General features: G+C 40.3%; 1 protein-coding gene across 2 annotated transcripts; it reads right to left on the bottom strand.

The window, feature by feature from the left end:
* Positions 1 to 1,685: 1,685 nt before the first annotated feature.
* LOC133562206 (transcription factor E2F3-like) lies at positions 1,686 to 21,085 on the bottom strand. 2 transcript variants are annotated; one of them, XM_061916178.1, is made up of 8 exons: positions 20,539 to 21,085; positions 18,199 to 18,316; positions 12,559 to 12,689; positions 12,067 to 12,155; positions 6,756 to 6,914; positions 6,104 to 6,218; positions 3,950 to 4,091; positions 1,686 to 3,873 (listed from the first exon to the last, which is right to left on the bottom strand). In XM_061916178.1, the coding sequence occupies exons 1-8, from the start codon at positions 20,818 to 20,820 to the stop codon at positions 3,587 to 3,589; spliced, it is 1,323 nt and encodes a 440-aa protein (XP_061772162.1). In that variant the 5' UTR covers positions 20,821 to 21,085; the 3' UTR covers positions 1,686 to 3,586. The 2 variants fall into 2 exon arrangements, with proteins under 2 accessions (XP_061772162.1, XP_061772163.1); XM_061916179.1 differs by lacking the exon at positions 20,539 to 21,085 and adding an exon at positions 20,249 to 20,501.
* Positions 21,086 to 21,573: the final 488 nt, after the last annotated feature.

The following is a 21,573-nucleotide window of genomic DNA, read 5'->3' as shown; positions in this document are numbered from 1 at the left end:
GATAGTCACACACACACACTAGGTGTGGTGAAATTACTCTCTGCATTTGACTCATCCCCTTGTTCCACGACCCTGGATGGTTGGGGGGAGCAGTGAGCAGCAGCGAATGCCACGCTCGGGTGATTAAACCCCCAATCCTTGATGCTGAGTGCCAAGCAGAGAGGTAATGGGTCCCATTTTTATAGTCTTTTTTTGTATGACGCCGCCGGGGCTTGAACTCACGCCCTACCAATCTCAGTGCGGACACTCTACACACAAGGTCAAGTTATTAAAAATTGTCATCATCCAAACTGTATCATTAATATTTTTGAGTTGATACCTCCAATGAAGTTTTGACTTATTTCTAGCCAAATGTGACAATAATTGTAAATAATTCCGATGCACACATCAAAATGTAACAATATTTGCTCACATATAATTCCTTTATTCAAATGTTCAATTACAAATCCTGACAGTACAAAACAAAAATCCCATTTCACCCTCCCCTCCCCACATACATTCACAACCCTCAATTCCTCATTTAACAGAACTCATGAACACAGCAAACGCAAGATACTAAACAGACATCACACAAACAACCTTTCACCCAAATTTTAAAAGCAAGATGTCTATTAGATTTGTTAGTAGACAACTCTGTTGGGAGAGTAAAGTTAACTGAATTGGCGACAAGTTTAGCGTAACCACAACATGTAAAGCAGTGCAGTTTAAATTTTAGGGATATTGTCAATAAAATCATTTAATTTGCAGGTGCTTCACATCCAACAATTACCACGAGACGCACGCTTGCACCCCGTGGAACAGTACAGATTTAACTGGGCACTACAAAAATATCTAGTTTCTTTTAAAAACTTTCATGGTAAGACAAAATCCTTCCAAAAAAAGGCAGTCTCAACAACACAAAAGCAGATTAACTTTTCTAGAGGAACATTAGGGACACACTGAAAAGAACGGGAGAAGCTGTAAAGTTGCAAGACAAGGAAAACGCTGTAAGCTATATAAAAAAAATTTAAAAAATTGCAAATATGTCACTTGGTAGTTCTGTGGTTATTGTTTGTATTGTCTTTTCAGAGTAACCCTAATACTTCTTTCGAGACAAAGAATGGAGATATTTGTTCACTTATGATAGAGACACCAGATTTTCCTCATCTTGAAAAATTGGAACAAATCAGGTAGTTTATATGCAAGATTATAAAAAAAAAGAAAATGAAAAGAAAGAAAAGTCCAAAAATGTAAAACGGACACACAGTGTCACGGAAGCAAGGCTAGACACTTCAGCAGTGGACAGAAGTCACTGATTCCAGTCTTGTAATGGCCATTTTAAGGACACATGGGCTCAGTGGTGATAGAGAATTTTGGATTTGGGGCTCAAAATATTGTATGGGAAAAAAACAAACCCACACGCAGACACACACATACAATACAGAATAACCGTCCATTTTCCTACTAATCAGTATGTGACAAGTGTATTAAAAAAGGTGTAGGAATGGATGCTCACACACAAATAAAAGTTCTAAGTGCGATGATATCCACCTTCACTGCTAACACAAAAGGTAACCTCCAAGACAAAATCAGCTAAAGACATTTACGTCCATGCCTTACTGTTACTATGGTATTGTCAAACACTAAGCGAGAGGTAGCCCGGGGTACCTTGTGCACAAAACACTTTTAGAAAATAAAAAAAAGAATAAAAAACATGGCAGGCTTTAATCTTGAGCAATCCATATCTTCCGACACACAATTACACAGGCACACAGCAATTGTGTGAGTGAAGAGCTCATACTAACAGCAGCAATACTACCTGCATCTGCAGGTTTCCCGAGTTGAATAAAACTACAGACTCAAGACAAGACAACTGGGTTTTACCATCAGATGGGTCAACTAATCCAAGAAGCCACCGGGAGCGAGAGAAAATCATTTTACTTGGTTTCACCATTATGATTATGGCTGTGAAACATTGTTTAGTTAAGGGCTCAGCAAGCTGGGGCTCTGGAGCCGCATGTGGCTCTTTAGCACCGCCCTAGTGGCTCTCTGGAGCTTTTTCAAAAATATATGAAAAATGGAAAAAGATGAGGGGGGGGGGGGACTTTTTTTTAAAAATATGGTTTCTGTAGGACAAACATGACACAAACCTCCTTAATTGTTACAAAGCACAGTTTATATTAAACATGCTTCACCGATTCGAGTATTTGGCAAGCGCCGTTTTGTCCTACTAATTTTGGCGGTCCTTGAACTCACCCTAGTTTTTTTAAATGTATAACTTTCTCCGACTTTCTAAGACGTGTTTTATGCCACTTCTTTTTCTGTCTCATTTTGTCCACCAAACTTTTACCGTTGTGCATGAATGCTCAAAGGTGAATTTTGTTGATGTTATTGACTTATGTGGAGTGCTAATCAGACATATTTGGTCACTGCATGACTGCAAGCTAATCAATGCTAACATGCTATTCAGGCTAGCTGTATGTATACAGTATATTGCATCATTATGCCTCATTTGTAGGTATATTTGAGCTCATTTAGTTTCCTTTAAGTCCTCATAAGTCAGTTTATATCTCATGACACACTATCTGTATGTAATATGGCTTTTAATTTTTTGCGGCTCCAGCCGATTTGTTTTTGTATTTTTGGTCAAATATGGCTCTTTCAACATTTTGGGTTGCTGACCTCTGGTTTAGTTGAAGGCGAAGTGCGCCTTTTTTTTGAATGACCCTTACTACTTCAGTCTATGGTTTAAAAATCAATTCAAAAGTCAATTATTCAACTTAAAATGACTACTCACCAAAGCTGCCTTGCAGAAAGCAGACAGAGGAAGGGATCAAGTCACTGCTACTAAATCCACATGGTTATTTGTCAAGATTAATTTAAGTTTGACCATCCAATGTGATAACCAGACTGACTGGTGTTAGTGGTTATGAATACCTTTGGTTAATTTGTTAACTTTTAAAGATTTTCGTATTACTGAAAATCAGCATAAACCTTTCGTGTTTTGAAAAACACTACTTTTCCACTACTGCAATTGTACCCATAAGTGCAATGGCTCCAGATCTACAGTATGCTGAATCACTCAGACTCAGGTTACTAATTGTGCCCAAATTGTTGGCCTGAAACATCACTTCATGTCATTTTCTTAACACAAAATAACCTACCAAACAGTCAAACAGGTGAAATTCTGTTACATAATAAGAACTTTTGATATTTGTGTTGAAATGTGCGCAGTAGTTTGCAAACTTCAAGCCTGCCTTCAAACCAAGAGTTGTCTTCTGTTCCCTCTGCCCCGTCAATATGATGGCATAAATCCTTTAAAAAAAAAAAGGCAGCTATTCTTCTTAAATGCGTATTATGCCAAATGAGACATCTTAAGTACCGATCATGCTACCCCTTTAGCTTCACTGGAGTCATCCCAGAGTCTGAGCCAAACATGGCTGTGTGTGACACCGGGAGTAAACATGCCCTTTTGTCTGCCTGGGACTGGAGGAAAAAAGCCCTTTTTGCCAAACTTTCTTGTATTTTGAATTGGCCTAAACAAACTAAAGTCACAGACCTCCCAGCTCATTCCAATGCACTTAATGAGGACATGGATCAGCTGGCGCTAGCTGCACAGGAGGTCATCCAAGCCGAGTGAGGGCATCCTATCAAAGTCACAGGCGTCGAACAAGTCGCTGATTCCCTGATCGTCTCCCAAACCTAATAAGTAGTCATCTTGCTCCAGGAGAGGGGGACCCAGGTTCAAGAAGGGCCCCAGGGAGGAGGGGATCTGGTCCTCCGTTTGCTGGAGAAGGCTGGTGTACGGGGAAGAGATGGGCGAGAGAGCTGAGACGGTGACAGATGAGCCTGGTGCCAGGGTGGTCCTGGGGGACTTAGTCGGGATACTTGAATCTGGAGCAGAGAAGAGGCTTTATTTACACAGCGTTTGGAAGCAGGTTATCAACTAACTTGAGCCAACACAGCATACCTTGAAGGACTTTGAGGAACGGTGAGTTCCCATTGATATCTGTGGTGCCATTTTTAACAGGACTACCGTGGTCATTCTCCTCGTCTGGACATAGGAGAACTTCTATAGGACCTCTGGTGCTGGTCAAGTGGATGGATAAACTCTGCAGAAAGAAAAGGTCTCAATTAAAACTGCAATTAAGTCAAGTAGCTGACTGAAATAACGAACATTGTACACCAATGCAGTTGTTTTCCCAACAATGTGGTTTGGAAATATTTCCACATGTTTAGGAAGGTGTTTCATAACTTTTGCCTGGAAGTGAATATCATAAAAGTGATAGCCTGCACACTGTATACTTCGGGTAAAATAGTATTTTCCAGTGCAGCTGCAGTATATCCACCATTTTGCTAAGTTTGTTGCAACAATAAGGCATTTTTAAATCACCACTGGGGGAGTTTAATTCGTCATGGCCTTACCTCAAGTGTAGTCACATGCTTTTTACAACTTCTATCCATCCATCCATCCAATTTTTTACCGCTTATTCCTTTTGGGGTCGCAGGGGGTGGCTGGAGCCTATCTCAGCTACAATCGGGTGGAAGGCGGTGTACACCCTGGACATGTCGCCACCTCATCACAAGGCAAACACAGACAACATTCACGCTCACACACTAGGGCCAATTTTTTTTAGTGTTGCCAATCAACCTATCCCCAGGTGCATGTCTTTGTAAGTGGGAGGAAGCAGAGTACCCGGAGGGAACCCAGGCAATCAGGGGGAGGACATACAAACTCCCCACAGAAAGCTCCCGAGCCCGGGATTGAACTCAGGACTACTCAGGACCTTCATATTGTGAGGCAGACGCACTAACCCCTCTACCACCGTGCTGCACTCTTTTTACAACTTAAGACCATTTTGAACTTAACTACACTTGACTTGCCAACTACACTCTTACAAGAAAACAGCAAACAGAAAATTACATGGCCATTGTCTTGCTTCTATTTAGTCTGCATGCACACAGATATGCCGCATTTGCATTCCAATTGAGTGAAACCCTTCATGTTGAGGCAATGCTACTACTGAGAGGATAAATACATGGGTCCTACGCCATCTTCTCAGACTACAGTTTCCCGATTCAGTTTTTAAGCATGAATTTATGAAGCCTGCTCATGAGGTAAAATGTCTTCAAGGACAACCGCAACATCAACACTATGTTGTCAAATTTAAAGTGGAATTGTACTCCCTTATTTAAATGTTGCTTAAAGTTCACAATCTTTATGAGAGACAAGAGCACACAATTAAGTCTTTTTTAATGCATTCTAACTAATAAATAAACAAATATAAAAGTCTGCTTACAATGGAGCCAATAGGAGACATGACGTCATTGTTTCTATTCTGACCATCAAATACAATAAATAACCATCCAAAAAGTGTCAAAAATACGCCGTTTAAATTTTGTGACCTGAATATTAACCAAAAGCGCTAATGTTAAACACCTACATTTAGCGGCGAATTGAGGCAACATCCTTTGCTGTTGTTACTCGCCTCTGACCTTTTGAAAGCTAATTCTAGATTATAAAGCATGTCTCTTACCTTGATAGTAAAACGATGTGGACAAACTGAGAAGTTGGTACACTAGACAGCCAACATATACTCGGACACGGCGAGAAAGACAGGTGAAAAACCTTTAACTCTGCGAGGATTATGAGTCCTTCTTCATCTAAACAAGAATATATCAACAGCCTAAAAGTCGGCATCCCAGTGAGAGCAAACATTGCACGGTAAATGTTTTATTATGTTTGTTGGCTCTAATGAAGTCTGCATAGGTTGTAGTCAGTGTTGAAGTTGAAGGAAAAAGTAATCAATGCGAGGACTCTGTGAAATTAATTTGTTACAGTATGCTTAAAATAAGGAAAATATGTAAATATTACATATTATGAATGTACCTGCAACAACATTATATTTATTCTTATAGTATGTATATAAAATGTTGATGGAAGTGTTTGGCTGTTTTTTTATGCTGTATAGGCAGAATAGAGCGACTTTCAATGTCTCCAATTTGCACAGACTTTTGGTAGAATGTATTCACTATTTAGAATGCATTAAAAAAAGTAAAACATATGTATCCCTGTCTTACATAAGGATTGTGAATGATGGCACAAGTGAGTGTAAAGAAATACCTCATCAGGATCTGGTACTTCTAGCTTGGTGTCTGTAGGCGCTTTGACAAGAATAACAGTCTGGTCTTGAAGGTTTCCCAGTTGCTTGATGTCCTCATATGTGACATAGGCATATGTGGAAAACAACAAGTCAAAGAAATAACTGCATTCAAAAGCACAAACAAATTTCACATGATTACAAAAGCGGCTGCATTGATATAAAAAATTACCTTTACATGCTTGTTAACTAAACTAGTGAGATATGTTCCCAGGGCATAATTGGCATAAAAACTGCAGAAAAGATGCATGGCACTTAGATGTCATCTTTTAATATCTATGCTACGCTAGAACTCATTACAAATAGCATGCACATGTGTACATGTATATGTTGTTGAAACAAAACTCTGTATGTCAGAGCATATCTGTAGCCCCCACCCAGAAATTAATGTGTGAAATACGATCGAGTATAAATTACACAGATGTGTTGAAATTGCTGGTGTTCTTTAAGCACATACTGTATTTTAGTGTTTGTAACACTTGCTGTGAGTTGTCTGATACTATTGTAGTTGGCATCACATTGAGCAAGTGTTTTGATGAAAGCTAATGAAGACTGGTTTAAAGGATGTGGAAAGGAAAGACTGTGGTGAAACGACTCAGGACAAAAAAAGGATATTTTTGATTGCTTGTTGACTCGCTTATGTGCCTTGTGTCCAGGCTGCATCTCTGGATGAGCTGCTCCAGTCTCTGCTCTTCTTCAGCCAGTGCAGAAACTTCTGCTGTCAGTCTTTGTCTTTGGTTTAGTGAGCCCTCAACCTCCAAAAGGCTGCAGCCCCTTTAAGAAAAAAATGATGAAGTTGCTGCAAAAATTGTACAATTTTTAACAAATGGAAAGGCATCCGGTGGAGCCAATCCATCCACCCTGCAAATCAATGCAAATGATGAAAAAATAGGACATATAAGATGGAATTTTATTGTTACACTTTCAAAAGAGAAGGCGCATTTATTAAGTAAATTAGTGTATGTAACAATTTTTAATGGAATTGCTCCTCTCGTAAGTAATGACAGCAGTCAACTTCTTTAATAGTAATATCAGAACGACTCAAAGTAAGGCTAATATAACCCACAAAATCACAGAAATTGCCTCAAAGGGGAACAGCATTGTTTTTATTTTGCCTATCATTTAATAATTAAGAAAGACATGACCAAGAATATATTTTTTTCAATGCATTCTATATATTAAATAAATGCAATCAAAAGTCCGCTTACAATGGAGCCAATGGGAGTCGTGCTATTCTGCCTATAAAGCCCTTAACAAAAACATCCAAAACCTCTGTTAAAGGTTTAATAAAATGCTGTAAGTATACATGTAATGTAGTAATGGACACATTTATAGTATTTCATATTTCAGTATGTTGATCATTTTATTATTTTTGGCGCTTTTTGGATGTTTTTTATTGGGTTTTATGGGGAGAATAGAGGACCTCCCATTGGCTCCACTGTAAGCGGACTTTTACTTACGTTTACTTGCGAGTTACAATGCACACAAAAAAAATAATACATCTGTCGTCATGTCTTTTGTAGTTATTTTAATCGATGGAGGGAGTGGGGGGGTGCAGTTCTTCTTTAATGTAGCAGTGTACAGGTGATGGCAAGCTTGCAACGACTCGATGTAAGCACAAAAAGGGAGGGGCCAGGAGAGGACAGGTGAATTATGGCCTCGAGCTTGATTATGCTCCAGCGTCACAAACCCAGTGTAATCGACGCCGGCTCGCTCTTCCCCCTCCAAAGCAGCAGATTTTTTGTACACTTTATAAAAAAAAATATTTTCAAACTCGCTAACTGCAAGGCGGATCTAGGCTAGGGCAGATACATTTTGCAGGATGATATAGACCTACAAATCATTGTAGGTTATTAAAGTATTGTATTTTTTGTATATTCTAACATGGATATTTAAAAGTTTAAATTTCAATTACAAAGTTCAGTGAAACAAACAAATAACAGTAAAATATACTCAGTCATGGTTATCACGGTATTGTTGATTGTGTTTGAAAAGTACATTTTCACACACTACTCCTATTTGAACATATCTCAGTCTGTTTCAACTCAAGATTGTTGAGTTATATCGGTCATTTTGTGAAAAGACACCTCAGTCTTTATGCTCGGTGTGAGTAGGGTATCGTAGTTGTTGAGACAGTAATGCGTTTATACAAGTTAAGATTGGGGTTTGACATTTCTTAATAGGGAAAGAGGTTATTGTCACTTGTTTTCATGTTAGAATTTAAGCAAGCTAACACTAGTATGGTGCATAATTTTATTAGAATGGTTATCAATCATGTTTTTTCGATAATTTTTATTTAATACCATAATACTGAACATCAGGAGTTTTACAGCGGTTATAATTATTACGGTTGATGTGCATGTAGTAAAAACACCTGGAGCTCCTGTAACCGATGTAAAGAGTGACCGCTCCTGCAGTTTGTAAATATGCATGCCATGACTACTTATCAAAGCTGGCAAAGTTACAGAGTTCAGTTTCATTAATTGTTTGATAAATTGACTTGTGGAATATCGACCCAGGTCTACATGGATCACAGAGCTGTCATTGGTCATCTTTGCTAATCCATAATTCTCTGTATTTAGCCTGTCTTCTTATTTTCAGCTCTCCCTTCCTACGTCATGCTTCAAGTCTTGCAGATTTAAACTTTTTTCCTTATAAGCATATTCTACATGTTTTTGTACTAAATTAAGTGTTAAATTATGTTTTATTTGTGTATAATGTGTATCACAGTGCAGTATTTGTCTTATTTTCTGTTAATTATGTTGTGGCGTTTCCAAATTAAAGGTTACACTGCTTACAACAGTAGGCGGCTAAACTTGGCGCTACTCCATCAAAATCATGACAATTTCAAGTTACCTTTGGTAGAGAAACTTTTTAATGGACCTCGTCCAACTATTGCTTCTTCAATAACACATCTCCACATTGGCGAACCCTTAACCCGGGCGATATAAGTAGCATCAGACGTCCAACGTAGCACTTGAGAGGGCCACCAAACTATCAAAGTGTTCAAAGTGGAGATTAAGGCTGTCTACACTAAACTGGATAACCCCTTAAACGAATAATTATTTAGCCTAAGCCCCGTTTCAGCCACACTAAACCATTGTTTAAACTCAATTCGAATACTCATCCTCCTACTTGTTTTTGCGTGTTCACGTCAATCAAGAGGAGTTCTAATTATTCATCGGGCAGAGAGGGAAGGGCAAAGTACAGTACAACACACTTGCAGACTTCCGTACACTATCGAGTGTGAGAATAAAGATGGCAGACCAGAAACCCAGAGAAGCATACAAATGTTAATAATAAGCGTAATTAATGACTTTCATAAGAATGACACTGGTGGTTTTAATGACAGTCAGACTTCAAATATTTGCTACTACACGTAAATATTGGCTTCAAACACAAATACACAATGAAACATATTTTATATACTGCAAGTTAAAGTGCTAGCACTTGCATATTTCAGGAAAAGCGTTGTCTCCTAAACAGTATTCTTCTCAATGAAAACAGGCGAAAGAAATTAAGAAAAGCACAAGCAAAGCCGAACATCGCGCGCGACAGCATATTGAAAGTAAACTTTTGGCGCATCTGCCTTACGTCACTGCTGGCAAACGGCGAGGGTTGATGACGTAGTGAGACTTTGTGCAACGTTTGTATGCCTCAGGGCGTATTTGCAATACTTCGCCATGGCACTAAATGCTGGAGCCAGAGGGGAGGGTCAAGTCGAAGGGAGGGAGATTTCGAATTGAGCCTGACTCCTTAACAGTTTATCTTCAACATCAATAACAGCGTTGATATGATCGATGTGGAACGACAACACAGTCATGTAAAGCTAAGACGGAACGCTAACCTCAAAGCTAATGGTCGTAGTTGACCAAGAGTTTATTCCTGTGGTTTCAGCACTTAAAGTCAACTTACAGGAATTTAGTATTTCAACGTTGTTGCTTTGCTGTAGTGGCCGACTGATGACCATAGCAATGGCACTTGGAGGATCTTCCGGGCTACAGGTAAGTGAGTGCAATACAAACTCAAAGATAAAGTCAAGGCTACTATATTGGGTGAAACGAGTGTAAAGGTGTAAGTGGGTGTTATTTCATGTTTAGAAGGCTATAATAATTAAAAAAATATATATTTAGAAAGTAACGTTTCTTTTTATGATTCTCTAATAAAATATTTGATTTAATAACCCTACATCGCGGAAATAATATCGCAAGGATGTCCAGTCCCAATTATTGCCTCTCTTATTTTGGCAGATAATCGAAAGTCCGCTATACAGGTTCAAGATGCAGTCTTGTGACAACGTTGAAGCACAATGAAGCCTATAGTCATCACTTACAGGCAAATGAGCATCGTTTGAGGGGATAAAAGAGAAAAAAATGACGAAAAAAGGGGAATATTTTTATCGGCACAAAATGCTGGCACACAAGCCTCGAAAGAAAATTATGAAAATCAAGACTACATTGCCTGCAATTGGATGTATTTCTGCACTATTTTATCGTTAGATTTATTGTCATCTACCAACCTCTTTTGGCTGTCATTTTGACACTTACATGTACCACAGAATTTTTTTTTTTTGATGGATAATTTCCATTATTATTAAAAATGTAATGTAAATTCTATTATTATGCGTGCAAAGAAATCTGAAAACGTTCATCATTTGGCAACTCTATCCTGTAGCTACGCCCCCTTAGGTAATAAATGCCTCAAATTTTTACTTTTTGAAGTCAAGGCAAGTGTTGCCTTAAAGGAGCGCTCATATTTTAGGGCACCGAGACAAGAGAGAGATAGAGAGAGAGACACAGACCGACAGACAGACAGATTAAAAATAGTGTTCATGTATAAGATATTGGAATTCTACTTGTGGCCAAAGTAATAATTAAGATTATTGTTATCAATATTGAAATCATTATTACTGATTGTTAGGTAAAGCAGTGTTGGGGTTCGAACGTAATACCATGTCATTTGTAATGTCTAATAAAAAGGCTATAGATAAACGTTATCCATATATTTAAAGTATTTTTTTAAATTCTTTAATAATATCAACTTTTCAACTTTTTGTCATGACACGATGCCTTTATTTCTATTTTTACAATTTGATAGAGGAAGGGTTTTTTTTTTATAAAGTTATGTAAATTCATATGTACAGGTAGATGCTGGGACAGATACATTAAGAGTTTGATCAGAAATATGTAATGAATTTTTGGGGCATTACGGCGAAAGACAAGGGCCGTCACGGCCCTTGCCGTGGCTGCCGGGGTTAAATTCGAGCCCTGGTAATATACTTCCGGAGTTGTAACCTCTGTTTAGTGTTTACATCCATCACGTCAAAAATATATATTCTCACTGGCTACTAATAAATGCTCTAGAACGACAGCTGATTCACAACTAACAGTGTTCGGGTAGTGATCATCCAAATATGTGTAGCAGCAAAGTAGAAAGCCTTCAACGTTGTGGCTTGGAGAGCGAACGCAGGACACGACAACTCTGCTAAGTTGCGAGGTTGTTTTGGCACCACGCCTTGTAATTCGGTGCAGCGTTTAGGCAAGAGAAACAACGAGAGCCTGCGACCGAGGAGCTCGTTCAACAAATGTTTGGATCCTTTTTTTTTTTTTGATATTGTAGTGAGTTTACATAATTAACTCACAAAACTTATATTATTGTTAGATTTCTGGTCAAACGGGTTTTCACGAGACACATTTCCAGTGGTGTGTTTTTGCGCTGAGAAGTCACAGATGTATATATACTGCTTGACTGCTGATAAAAAAGTCAGAATGTCATTAAAAAAATTATCTTCATCTTTTGACACAACTTCTTTGACAACCATCCTTACATGCTACGTTTCATAAAAAAACGCGGACATTATTTCCATGCAATAATGAATATTTAAAAATGTCGTGTTTTCGCGGATATTTTACATGCCTTCACTTACATCCACTGAATGTTGTTCTTTGACTTCTTCTTGATGAGATGAATTCCCTCAAGTACATTCGTGATGTCATACAGTCTTCTTTTCTGCACCTGTACACACAAAAGTACATCACTCCACTGTTCTTATGGGACTCTGAATGAGTGAGAGCAATGTGACAATATCAGTAACGTTCAAGACTTTCCAAAGATAATGTTAAGTTTGAAAAGGTATTAAACTGTGAATGTAGTGTAAAACTACTGTGTCGTCTTGGGTCCGTCATGTATAATAGCAATGATAATATATACATGGCAAATAAATGCTGATGTTAGTGTACGCTGATAAAGTACTTGGACTAACAATAGTAAATTAAGATATCAATTGTGCAGGTACTAAATCACTTATGTATATGTCATACACAGGGTATATGATTAATTGGCGAGCATATACAGTACTTTAACAGTCTATAACCCTACATACAAGCAAACAGTTAATCAATATGGGGGCACACACTACCTGCAAAGTTTCTGCTGCAAGATTTAGGTCCAGAACACCATCGGAAGACTGAGCTAGCAGATCCACAAACTTCTTGGTTAGGAGGCCCAGGGAAGTGTCGTACCGCGTCCTCTCTGGTGGAGACTTAGGCGCTACAGTGGAAGAGAACACGACAAAAATAAACACTAAAATATATTGATGGTGTTTATAATGTATTAATAAGTATAACACTTTTTTTTATTACAGCACTTTATAATTTAGGGTATTTTAGTGTTTAGGTAAAAGACGGGTGTGTGCTGACAAATAGTCTTTTTAGTAAGATATGACTCTTACCGGCTGTCAGTTCTACAAAGGCTAAAGGCAAGTAAAGGTCATTACTAAATCAAAAAACATTTGTCTAAAAACAGGAATCTTTTAGCTAAAATATCCTAAATTATGAAGTGTCATCAGTTTTTCTTCATTAGGGTCATAGGTAAGCTGGAGTCTATCCCAACTGACTTTGTGTGAGAGGTTGGCTGGTACATCGTGGGCAATCACACTCATTTTGACATCCATGGAAAATTTAGGCCGTTTACACTGCACACCAAATCGGATTTCTTTGCCCAAAATGTGCGATGCAATGCCATGGGGGTGCAAGACCTCAGATAATAAGCTTTTTTTCTTTTGCCAGAATAGGATGAAGCGTAAGTAGCACTTAGCCCTACTATAACCACAGTGGGAGATGAGGAAAGACCCGTGTGTCGTTTCCTTTAATGTTAATAAGCTTACAATGTTATGCAGAGTTGGAGTTATTACAATTTTACGGACAAATTATACTATTCATAGTCACAGTGGAGTGTGGAGGGGTGCAAACAGAAAACATTTGAGAAGCACTGCCCTAAAATGACAAAGATCAGATTTTTTGGGCTGTCTAAATGCTCGATAAGTCTTTCAAATCTGATCTTTTCGCATCAGATTCAGGAGGTAGTTCAAATCCCTTTGGAATCTGATATTTTCAAATGTGACTTTTTGACAGTGGGAGGGGGGGGGCTCATTGGGCTTAAAAATTGGGCCGGGGAGCAGAAGTGGACTGCATGCAAAGTAACTCACTCTCTCTTTTATATATTGTATATATCATTATATAATGGATAAATAATAATTATAATTAGTTAACAGTATGTGAAAGTTCAATTTGTACCTTGTTTACTTCCATGACAAATTCCATAAGGTTTTTTTAATCACTCAAAAATATGACAAATATGGATAAGTGTGGAGAGTGTTTTTAATGTTTCCCATCATCCCTTGTAATGAATTTAAATGGGTGTCATTTGGATTTTTTTTATGTTGGACGTTTATAAAATCCACAAATTCAATGAGCAGGTTGTGGTATGTGTGACAATGTTTGTATTGGTTGATCTGCACCATGAGTGTGTTTGGATTCGGGTCATAAAAGTAAATTCTGTACTTTATTAACTTGAAAGTGGAGGTAATGACAGTTACTTACTCACTGCTTAATTATATATGACATGGATACACCACTCCTGGTCAAATTGTTCACTTAACTATTGCCATCTCATGTGTCAAATTCGTCTAAATGCAATGAGACCTGTGTGTATTTTTTTTCCGTCAGCTTTGGGTGAGCTACAACATTCATGTGCGCGGGGAAAGACGCCGGTTTTGGTGAGCAAAACCTTCTTTCGACAGCTGAATTTTTGGTGCATCATTAGTCAGTAAGTAGTGTGCAAATCATGGGCTATTTGTAAAATAGGACAATATATATTGAAAAAAATTGCGATTGATGAAAGACGGAAATTAACACCATGGCGTATTTGTTTACATGTTACATACATTGCGTAAGTTGAGTAAGTTTAAAAAAATAAAATAAAAAAGCTAATGTAGATCCACACTGATGGCCTCTACTTAAAAGCCAAAGATTAGAACCCTCTCAAATATATTACACTGTATATATACACATCCCTACATTATATTATTGAATTTATTTTCATGTGGTGAAGAAGGAGCTGAGCCGGAAGGCAAAGCTCTCAATTTACCGGTCGATCTACGTTCCCATCCTCACCTATGGTCATGAGCTTTGGGTCATGACCGAAAGGATAAGATCACGGGTACAAGCGGCCGAAATGAGTTTCCTCCGCCGGGTGGCGGGGCTCTCCCTTAGAGATAGGGTGAGAAGCTCTGCCATCCGGGAGGAACTCAACGTAAAGCCGCTGCTCCTCCACATCGAGAGGAGCCAGATGAGGTGGTTCGGGCATCTGGTCAGGATGCCACCCGAACGCCTCCCTAGGGAGGTGTTTAGGGCACGTCCAGCTGGTAGGAGGCCACGGGGAAGACCCAGGACACGTTGGGAAGACTATGTCTCCCGGCTGGCCTGGGAACGCCTCGGGATCCCCCGGGAAGAGCTAGACGAAGTGGCTGGAGATAGGGAAGTCTGGGCTTCCCTGCTTAGGCTGCTGCCCCCGCGACCCGACCTCGGATAAGCGGAAGATGATGGATGGATGGATGGATGGTAAAAAAAAAAAAAATTCAAAGTGTAGCGACTTATTTTATTTTGTAGTAGTACGGACTTCCTCGTTCATTTACGTAATTGTCAACTTCGTTTGTTTTCACTTTATCGAACTAAGGTGCCAACCCACTCAGAGGTGGAACAATTCGAAAATACGAACGTAGTAGGACGGCGGCCGGTGGGCACATGGCCTGTGGGGGGTGGTGGTGTGCTTAATCTAGTGATGTGACGAAATGTGTCAAGGCTTTGAGGTGTATCAAGTAACTGAGGGGGTTGTTTCCGCCAAGCACGTAACAAGGCTTCCTTCTACTTCGGGGAGGAAATGACGTGAAAAGGATACCATGTGACTGCTTCGGGAGGCAGTTTAGATTTTGCGAGGGGATTCGACAAAATGTAAACCACCAAAACTTTGTTGAAAATGTGCGATTTTAAAAGTTGCGGTCAGTCTGGAATCTGGATAGCGGATATATATATATTTTTTTTTTTAAATGCCAATAGAATAAAAGAACAACAGCGCACGGTATTAAATTTGTCAAGCCGCTTACCACTCCATAAGCAAAATTAAAGAAAAAATTGAAACAAAACAGAATATATTTGCGAAATTTCATGTCTTCCATTGCAGTTTCTTGGTAGTGTAATGGTTTACACCAGGGGTCTCAGACACGCGGCCCGCGGGCCGATTGCGGCCCATGAGACGTTATTTTGTGGCCCGCACCTTGATATGAAAATTTAATATTAGTGCTGCCCGCAAGTTTTTAATGAATGGCGCTTGACAGCATTATGTTTGCCACAGGCTCCCGAATTTCAGGGCAACCATTCTCTTCTATTTCCAGAGATGGGAATTTCCCGATTTTGGCGCCGCGAGGGTAATTTCTGTGAATCGTTTAAATCCGGGGAGAAATTTATAGGGGGGGTTAGGTACTCGTGGTTTTTGTCTCTGCGTTGACTTAGTTATCAGTACAAGGCAGAGAATTCCCGCGAAAAATATAATGCCAATGTGTGAAGGCCCCAGATTGGCTAGCTCTATCAGCTGACAACATCAACCAATGACATTGCCCGTAATTGCACGCGTCGTTTGCCGACAATATCTAGTCCTTGATCCTCAATTATTGTGAGCGTTTCTGAACTCGTATTCTGTTTATATTTGTTGTGTTTATCGGCGACTAATCTGGAAGGAAAACACAGTAGCTCTCAATTAACACGTTTCTTTATTGACAAAACAGTTTCTGATAGGAATGCTTCATTAGCGAAAGATATCGATAAGGGCGTGAGAAACAAGTGGAACTGGGCATGGCTCGATATATCTATCAAACTGAAGGTGAAGATTAACAATATTGTAGAAGTAGATGAACTGATCAGCGATTTCATTGCAAAGTGCGATGAACCGGGACGTGCTCAGTGCTTATATTGCAAGGACATTGTGAACTAGGGATCTCGAGGAAAGGTGGCACTCTTTGACCACGCGAAATCGGCAAGGCATCTAAGTAAAGTGAGTTTACGGAGAAGAATTCTGGTTAATCCATTTGTAGGCTTATTTTTGTCTCTAATGCAAAAGTGTGCAAGAATTTTATGTATGTGTAAAATTGTATACATAAATTTCATCACAATACATTTTTATGAAAATATTTGCTAATAAATGTGAAATTTTAGTCAGGAGAATATTGTTAGATTTTGACTCAAAATAGCAGGAAATGCATCCTAAGCTAACATAGATTTCAAAATTTTTCTGGGGGGGCATGCCCCTGACCCCCCTAGCAGAAGAGTGCATTATATGCACTCAGGTGCGGCCTTACGCAAAGTTTGGTGTTTTAGGATTAAAACATTTTCAGCTGATTTTGTAAATCTTCATTCCCATCCCTGTATTGATGAAAATTTTATTCAACCAATCAACAAATGTTCAGGGGGTGCCGTATTGGCACTGTCTTTAGCACCTTCTACAATTTGTTCGAGCAGCGTGCCAGCCCAGTCATTTGTTGTTTCTGGCTATAGGTCACACACGTGACTGCAAGACATACAGCCACACAGGTCACACTGAGGGTGGCTTGCAGTCACTTACACGAATCTCCAGAAGTCTCATACAACATGTCGCTGGGCCGACACACTGTTTGTATGTTGAAAAGGTGGACGCAATGACCTGTTGTAGAGTATGTTAAAGGGAAAGCCATTCAAAGAAGGTGAATACATTAAAAGGCGCGTGTTGGATTTAAGAAATCTTTTCTTGCGGCCCAGCCTCACCCAGTTTCTGCATCCAGTGGCCCCCAGGTAAATTGAGTTTGAGACCCCTGGTTTACACCCTTACCTTTTATGCCACATGACGTGAGTTCGATTCTCGACAAATTCATTATTAAATTTTTAAGAAATCTTTTCTTGCGGCCTAGCCTCAACCAGTTTCTGCATCCAGTGGGCCTCAGGTAAATTGAGTTTGAGACCCCCGGTTTACACCCTTACCTTTTATTCCACATGACGTGAGTTCGATTCTCGACACATTCATTATTTAATTTTAGCAGTTGTCTTACAAGATCTGCACCATACGTGGTGGTGGTATACTACTATAATAGTTACAGCTGACCCTGGGGTAGACTGACTGTTTTGTGGGTGTCCCCCCTGAAAAAAAGTCTGGATACATCACTGACATATACACTAAAATATAACCCAAATGCTTTGAGCGAGTCCGTTATTGTAGTCGGTAAGTTCCTTATTTCTTTTCAGTCTTGTTGTGAGGCAGACTGGCTCGTATATGCCTCCTTCACTGGAGCCATTTTTAAACCAAAGTAGTGTATAGTTCTAACTTATATCCGTCACGAGAATATATATGTAAGCGCTAAAATCTACAACATGGCTGACAGGGAGAAGACTCAGTCGAAGTGGAGGCACGTAAATACCGCCCACAAAACGGCGCATCCTGAAGAGAGGGTCAGAGAGCAGTTTGTCTGTAAAGCAATCTATGCAACATTTTTACCAACCAACCACAATTACATGTTTTATATATATATATATATATATATATATAGTGTCCTTAATGTAGAGATACATTTCATAATAGGCCCCTTTTGAGAGTTTAGGCACATACAAGGTGAGCAACTAAAAATCAAGTGGCTGAATAAAACGGTCGGAAAACTTGTCAAACTTCATCCCAAGTTGAACATACACACTAGTCTTACTTTTCGGTGTCTTTAAATGTGTCCCATTGGTTATTGTGGCACCTCTGCCTCTGGACGTCCTGGAGGAGTCTGACTGGTAATGGTGGTCTGAATCGTCGAGGGCAAGCCTCCTCTTGGCCTGGTGTCATGGACGAGATGAAAACGAAGAGGATGAGCATTTGAAAATGAGCCAAAGAAAATACTAAGACAACCATTCTGATAGGACGTAACTGTGGCACAATATGAGTATTCACCATCATTTCAAATACTGTCGAACAGCATTACACCTTAAAATGCGTAATGCCGGACGTCTGTAGCAATCTCCCACTAGCATATTGTCGTACTGTCTGTCACGATCCCTTTGTAGGAAGATGCATAATATTGAAAGGTGGACGACCTTGTGCAGATGTTTAGGGTTTACCCTGCCCTTTTCGATCACTAAGAAATAATTTCAAAAATATATTTTTATAAATACACTCCACAATATGCATAATAGTCACCATTACAGGGTGTTAGTGACTTTTCACGTAGTCTCCACGAACAAAAGTATTTTAGGAGTGCTGCAGTGGTACCAGTATTTTGATGCGACAACCCCAACTTGGGCTTCACGGTGGCAGAGGGGTTAGTGCAGGGGTCGGGAACCGTTTTGGCTGAGAGAGCCATACAAGCCAAATATTTTTAAAAGTATTTTCGTGAGAGCCATATCCTTTATTTATTTTTTTTTAACACTGACTACAACCATATGTGTGCATTTTTAAGAAAGACCAACATTTTTAGAGTATAATAAGTATCTTATTCTTTTTAATAACATTGTTATTCTGAGGCTAACCAGAAATAAATAAAATACTTCTTACCATTAATGCGACTTCTTGAACAGGTGCGGTAGAAACCGAATGGATGGATGAAAACGCATGAGAATGTTTTATATTTCAAACCTTATTTTTGACACTGATTACTAGCGTAATTATTCATTACTTATCGTGTTAAGCAATGTCAGCTAAGATTTATCTGAGAGCCAAGTGCAGTCATCAAAAAAGCCGCATCTGGCTCTAGAGCCATAGGTTCCCTACCCCTGGGTTAGTGCGTCTGCCTCACAATACGAAGGTCCTGCCATCCTGGGTTCAATCCCAGGCTCGGGATCTTTCTGTGTGGAGTTTGTATGTTCTCCCCGTGAATGCGTGGGTTCCCTCTGGGTACTCCAGCTTCCTCCCACTTCCAAAGACATGCACCTGGGGATAGGTTGACTGGTAACACTAAATTGGCCCTAGTGTGTGAATGTTGTCTATCTGTGTTGGCCCTGCGATGAGGTGGCGACTTGTCCAGGGTGTACCCCACCTTCCGCCCGATTGTAGCTGAGATAGGCGCCAGCGCCCCCCGCAACCCGAAAAGGGAATAAGCAGTAGAAAATGGAACCCCAACTTGAATCACATCTGTACATCATGCAAAGGTTTATTTTATGTAGTAGGTGACTAGTTTACTGTTGACAAGTCAGCCATTTTATATCAGCCAGCAGCTCCCCTCACCCCCTGCCTGACTGATCATGGCTCGAGCCTTCAACACACACACAACCGAGTTCAAACCTCAAAAATTAAATCATATTCCAACTCAAATAAAAACACAAATGAAGCACATACTAATTGTGATGTGCTTTTGGGCAGGTTGTGCACACAGGAAATGTGCAAAGTAGCACCAACTGGAGTTTCACTATGAAATGTATGCACTTTATTCCAGAGAAGATTATATTTACATTAGTGCAGACATGTAATAAGTCAGTAAACGAGTGATCCCACCTTTTTCATGAACATTGCTGCTAGCCATGACAGCGAACTCATTTTTTATTTTTTGGGGGGCTTCATCCAAGTTGCATTCTAATGGACGATTTATAAGCATCTGGGATCAAGTCAGGCAAAAAAAAGAGTGACATTAAGAGCGAGGGCCTGAAGTGAAACTGAGTGGAAGGTTGAAATTAGGCTAGCGTGGAGTCAAAATGCCCGAACAGCCATCCCCAACCCCCCCAGATGAAAAGCACTAAGAGCGGTCACTAGGCCACCGCTAACGTTGCTGGTCTTACCGATGTTGCCATCTGGCTGCGAGGCTGAACTCAAAAAGCATCACTAAGTCGGCATAGCGAGCCGCTCACGTAAACCTCCGCGTGTTTAAATAAGGGCCGAAGCACTTTCAGGGCCTGGTAGTGCGGTGGACGGCCAGGCTGAGACACTTTCGGGGCTCCACTTGGGACAACTTAGCTCGGAAGTTAGCCGCCTGGCTAAAGCGGCTAGCAGCAGCTAGCTGGCAGAACAACAAGCTCGGCTAACTAGCGAGCTAACATTAGTGAGGGGGAAATGCAGAATGGAGGATTACCGGCGGTCTTCCTAGTGCGGGTCGATGTCCTGCTCCATTCGCAGCGGCTTGTTGTGGAGTTGTGTAAATGTTGTCTATCGAAGGCTCAGATAAACATACACTTGATGTCTGTGTAACGTTGCAAGGCGGCGGGGTGGTTATTATTTGGAAATAAGTGGCGTTGCCTTGATTGGGGTTTAAACAATCCGAGAGAGCGGTCAAAATGATATTATTGTCCAAATGAGAGCTACCGACGCCCGCTAGAATCACTTTGTCCGGAGCCGAGGTGATCCCTCTTCTCATCTTGTTCTCGGGGTAGCCCCTTTTCTTGTCTCGACACTTACAAGCTAATCCGCGGCAATGGTTACAAAAATATTCACAGCCAAGTAAAGGTTGAAGTCTGAAGCGTCGACTTTTGCAACGTATGGCTCCTCGTGAACGTGCATTTAGGCAGATGCGACGGATTTAAAAGTAAGCCAACTCTCGTTTCCCCCGTCGAGAAATGGCTTCAGGAAGCGGCCTGATGAATGAAGGGATACGGTTTGCGCGCTCAAGAGCCCTCCCGCGAAACTCAGATTTCCCGGGAAGTTTTCAAAAGAAATTTACATACCCAACGCAAATGGTCATTCGTGTCAAAGTCCCCGCCTCTTTTACTGCAATTCAGTCCAATGGTAGCGATGAGTCCTGTGTGCCACGTGCTCATTGGCAGTTGTAAACAGGCAACGTCATCGGTCGTACATCATGTAGTTTCCGACTCAGGCGCGAGATGGCAGAAGCAACCAAACTTTACTGAATGAGTTTGACTTGACAGTTCACCTTTTAATTCCATCCATTTCCATCCATTTCTACCGCTTATTCCCTTTTGGGGTCGCGGGGGGCGCTGGCGCCTATCTCAGCTACAATCGGGTGGAAGGCGGGGTACACCCTGGACAAGTCGCCATCTCTTCGCAGGCCCAACACAGATAGACAGACAACATTCACACTCACATTCACACACTAGGGCCAATTTAGTGTTGCCAATCAACCTATCCCCAGGTGCATGTTCCAAAGCCCGAC

This window comes from Nerophis ophidion, linkage group LG11, assembly GCF_033978795.1.
Source record: "Nerophis ophidion isolate RoL-2023_Sa linkage group LG11, RoL_Noph_v1.0, whole genome shotgun sequence".
NCBI classification, from domain to species: domain Eukaryota; kingdom Metazoa; phylum Chordata; class Actinopteri; order Syngnathiformes; family Syngnathidae; genus Nerophis; species Nerophis ophidion.
The sequence above is the reverse complement of the archived record's forward strand: the minus strand, read 5'-3'. Positions and strand labels throughout refer to the sequence as shown.